General features: G+C 35.4%; 1 protein-coding gene across 2 annotated transcripts in view; it reads left to right on the plus strand.

Moving 5' to 3' along the window:
* Positions 1-3,505, plus strand: part of LOC110116435 (CAP-Gly domain-containing linker protein 1) — a 15,072-nt gene extending 11,567 nt beyond the window's left edge. The window contains exon 7 of one of the 2 annotated variants that reach the window (XM_020849999.2): positions 3,107-3,505. In XM_020849999.2, coding sequence (XP_020705658.1) covers positions 3,107-3,232 — 126 coding nt within the window. In that variant the 3' untranslated portion in view covers positions 3,233-3,505. The remainder of the gene's footprint in view (positions 1-3,106) is intronic. The other variant, XM_020849998.2, reaches the window with a different exon arrangement.
* Positions 3,506-3,834: the final 329 nt, after the last annotated feature.

A 3,834-nucleotide genomic window follows, 5' to 3' on the forward strand; every position in this document is an offset into this window, starting at 1 on the left:
GCATTTCCACACCTCCATTGGAATATCATCAGGTCCAACAGCTTTTCCACCCTTCATTTTCTTTAAAGCCTCTCTAACTTCAATTTTACTAATACTCCGATAAAAAACATACATCTTTATTTTCATTTAGGATGCTAAGGTCACTATAGTCAATCTTAATTTCACAATCTTCATTAAAAAGTTTAGCAAAATATCTCATCCACCTTTGTTGAATATCATCTTCTAAGAAAAGTTTTTTTTTATCTTCATCTTTAATACACTTCACTTGAACTAAATCCTTAATACTTTTATCTCTTTGTTTGGCTAACTTATACATATATCTTTCTCTCTCCTTAGTATTTAATCTATTATATAAATCACTAAAAGCTAATGTCTTTGCATCGCATATTGCTTTCTTAGAATCCTTACGAGCCACTTTATATATTTCCCTATTATCAGAATCTTTAAAATTAAACCAATTTTTATAACAAATCTTCTTATTTTTAATCTTTTCTTGCACAATTGGATTCCACCGCCAACTATTTTTACTATCAGGAGCTTTTCCTTTTGATACTCCAAGCACATCTTTTGCAATATTTTTAATATCACTAGCCACTTTTTCCCATATAACATTAGCATCCTCATGCACAGACAAAATCTTAAGATCTAAAATCTTACTCTAAAAATATTTTTGTTAATATTCTTTAAATGCCCCCATCTAATACTAGAAAAATATTTTACTTCTTTTTTTATTTTATGCCCTTTTATCTTAAAGTCGAAAACTAATAATCGATGTTGGGTATATAAATTTTCACTCGAAATAACTTTACAATCTTTGCAATCTAAAAGATTTAATTTACATAATTGAATATTATTAATTCTACTTCAAAAATTCCTTATTAATTCTGATCAGATTAATAAATCATATTTATTATATATTAATAGAATAATTAATTTGATGAGGACATCCGACCTTAGAGAGTTTATCAGAGATGGGGTTGACGATTTACGACCATGATCACACCGATTTACTTTTGAGTTATTATATGTATTTGATTTATTTATGCATTTTTTTCCTTTCTACCCTCACTTGAGGGAATAGTTGTTTGTGACCTTTGGGGGCATTTGTGTCTTTTATTTCTTCATTGTAAACTTTAGCTATCTTTATATCCTACTCGTTGGGGAGGGTAATGAAGATTATTACAAGAAATTTCTGCACTTGTGTGTTTTGGGAGAGCTGAATGAGAGTAGTCGTTTTTGTGTCGTGAGAGATTGTGGAGGAAGTTATGTGCGAATGTGCGATCGTGGGTGGTTTTGTCGGTTGTCTGAGTCGTAGGTCTATGACAGTTAGAGGTCAACAATGATGTCAGCAATGATTGCATAATCATTCGAGCATGCCAACAAAATATCTACCTCCACTCTCAGAAGTGTAATTTGATGATGAGGCGAGGGCCTCCAGTGACGATAACTTGATCACCGTCAATCACTTCGATATAATTATTAACTTTGGCTCTCCTTTTCAATCACCCTCACAGGCGGTGTTGAGAATAACAATGTGGAGTTCATTGTGATGTTTAGTTGGTTGAAGCCTTAATTCGATGCCATGACAACGAAGGGCCATGCACACACCCTTTGATTAGGCACAAACAATGCCATAGTGATGGTTACCACAATCCTGGTCCCGAGTACCCTTGATTCTGATCAAGAAGACCAATGCGATGAGCTATCTGAGTTGGCCACATATACTTGACACATTTTAAAATTCCTTGGTAGCTAGATTTGTAGACCATAATTGAGTTCTTTTACAATTGTTGCATGGATGTTTATTCCATGATAAGTCCAATCATAAAATATCTAAGAATTCATCTCAAATTAAATCCAACTAGCATGAAGCTTAGGGCAACTAGTCATAATTTAGTTAGTCAGTCTCTCTATCACTTAGGGAAGTGGCCCTCTATCAGCTTTTGTGCTGCAAGCAAGACGAAACTTGGTCCAACTTTTTTAATCACCGTAAACTCCAGTAGGACTGAGAGTTGCCTCTATAACTGTTAGACAAAGGTAGGTCTTGAGTTTTATCATGGGTGGCCTATTGTATTGGGCATTGGCTGTCTCTTGCCGTTATATCTTGCGAGTTAAGGTGGGTTTTGTCCTAAACAATAGCCCTCATCAAGTTCGATCTCCTTCTGGTAATTCTTTCAGGAACGCTATTGTGTCCTATCTCTACATGCATACATCATGACCACAATCTTCTATGAACCTCAAGTTTGAATTCAGATGTTGCTAATAGGCAAATTCTTCCAATGTTGTCAATGGGCAAATTCTTCCTCATGTCTATTAAGTTTTAAAATTGCTCAATTATATATTTAGGTGTTTTCTATCCTCGAGGTGAGATATAAGCTTCAAGGTATTTTAAGGCGTAAGCCTTACGATTTAAAAATTGCTTAAAACTAATATGAGGGTTAGAAGTAATATATTAGCTCATAACTTATTAATAAATTACCAAATGATATGTTAATATTCTAATATATATATATATATATATATATATATATAAAACAAATTGCACATGCTGGAAAGTAACTAGTAACAAATTACCTGAAATTGGGCTATGTTGCAAATATCAAAATTAAATATTTATTTAGCTCCAATAGTCTTTTTTTAGAAAGATTTATTTAGCGTCTCATGGAGTTCATATATGGGGTTGTCAAAAATTGACACGACTAGAAAACCGACATGGACCCAATCTGAAAAAATCCAGGTTCAGGTCAATCCGTTTGTGAAATGGATCGGGTTCAGGTTCGGATTTCTGATCCGTTTGAAAAATGGGTCGGGTTCGGATTGACCTGACAACCCGCGGGTCGACACATTTAACAAGGATCCCACATTTTTCGAGCATCCGCCTCACTCGACTCCACCGTCCACGACTCAGCAACTGTTCCCGTGGGTTTGTGGGTCGGGTCGGGTCAACCCGGCAACTCGTGCGAGTCGGGTTCGGGGTAGAAATCCTAACCCATTTAGCTAAACGGGGGTCAACCCGTTTATGCTTGGGTCAAATCGGGTTCGACACAAACCCGACATGCTGACCCGAATTGACACCCATATTGATACAGTTTCTTTTATGATGCAGCTTGAGGATCTTTCTGAACCTTCCAAGGAACCAGAGGATAAAGATAACGCGAATGCTTCTAATAAAGCAGAGCCTTCTTTGCCGGAAATTACAGAGGAAACCAGTCCAGTAGATGCGTCAGCATAGGTAGCATGAGGATGGGCTTTCCATTACATCAACATTGATGAGAATGGGCCTTATTAGCTATTGTTAATGGGTATGTTACACTACCATTTCTACTGTGTCTGCGTTTCTCTTAGAAGAACATTAAAAACTACTTGATTCCTCTTAGGTATTGTTGCACTCCAAATTCATATACCTTCTTGCTGCAAGGCATTTGTAATCATACATTACTGTGTCATCTACATTAATTTGAACAAGAAAGTTAAACTTCATTAATTTGTTTTAGTTCACATGTAATTTATTATTGATATTTCCATCCCATGGCCTATGTTGATGGCGGCAGCGGTCGGCGGCTGTGGTTGGAGGTGGATGGTGACTTGTGGCAATGACGGGCGGTGGCAATATCGACAAATTTATGTGTTTGGAACTCATCCAAATCCAAAGAATTTTAAATACATCAAAATTTTATAAAGTATTTATTTTACTTCAAATCAAAGATCAATATTCTCAAAATTTATGCTTATGAAATATTTACACCAATTTTATTTCAAATCAAATAACATCTTAACTGTTTTCTTAATCTAATAGTTTGATTTTAGTTCGTTTGGAAATGGTAGCATTGATTT

Source organism: Dendrobium catenatum, unplaced genomic scaffold (assembly GCF_001605985.2).
Source record: "Dendrobium catenatum unplaced genomic scaffold, ASM160598v2 fragScaff_scaffold_1472, whole genome shotgun sequence".
NCBI lineage: Eukaryota > Viridiplantae > Streptophyta > Magnoliopsida > Asparagales > Orchidaceae > Dendrobium > Dendrobium catenatum.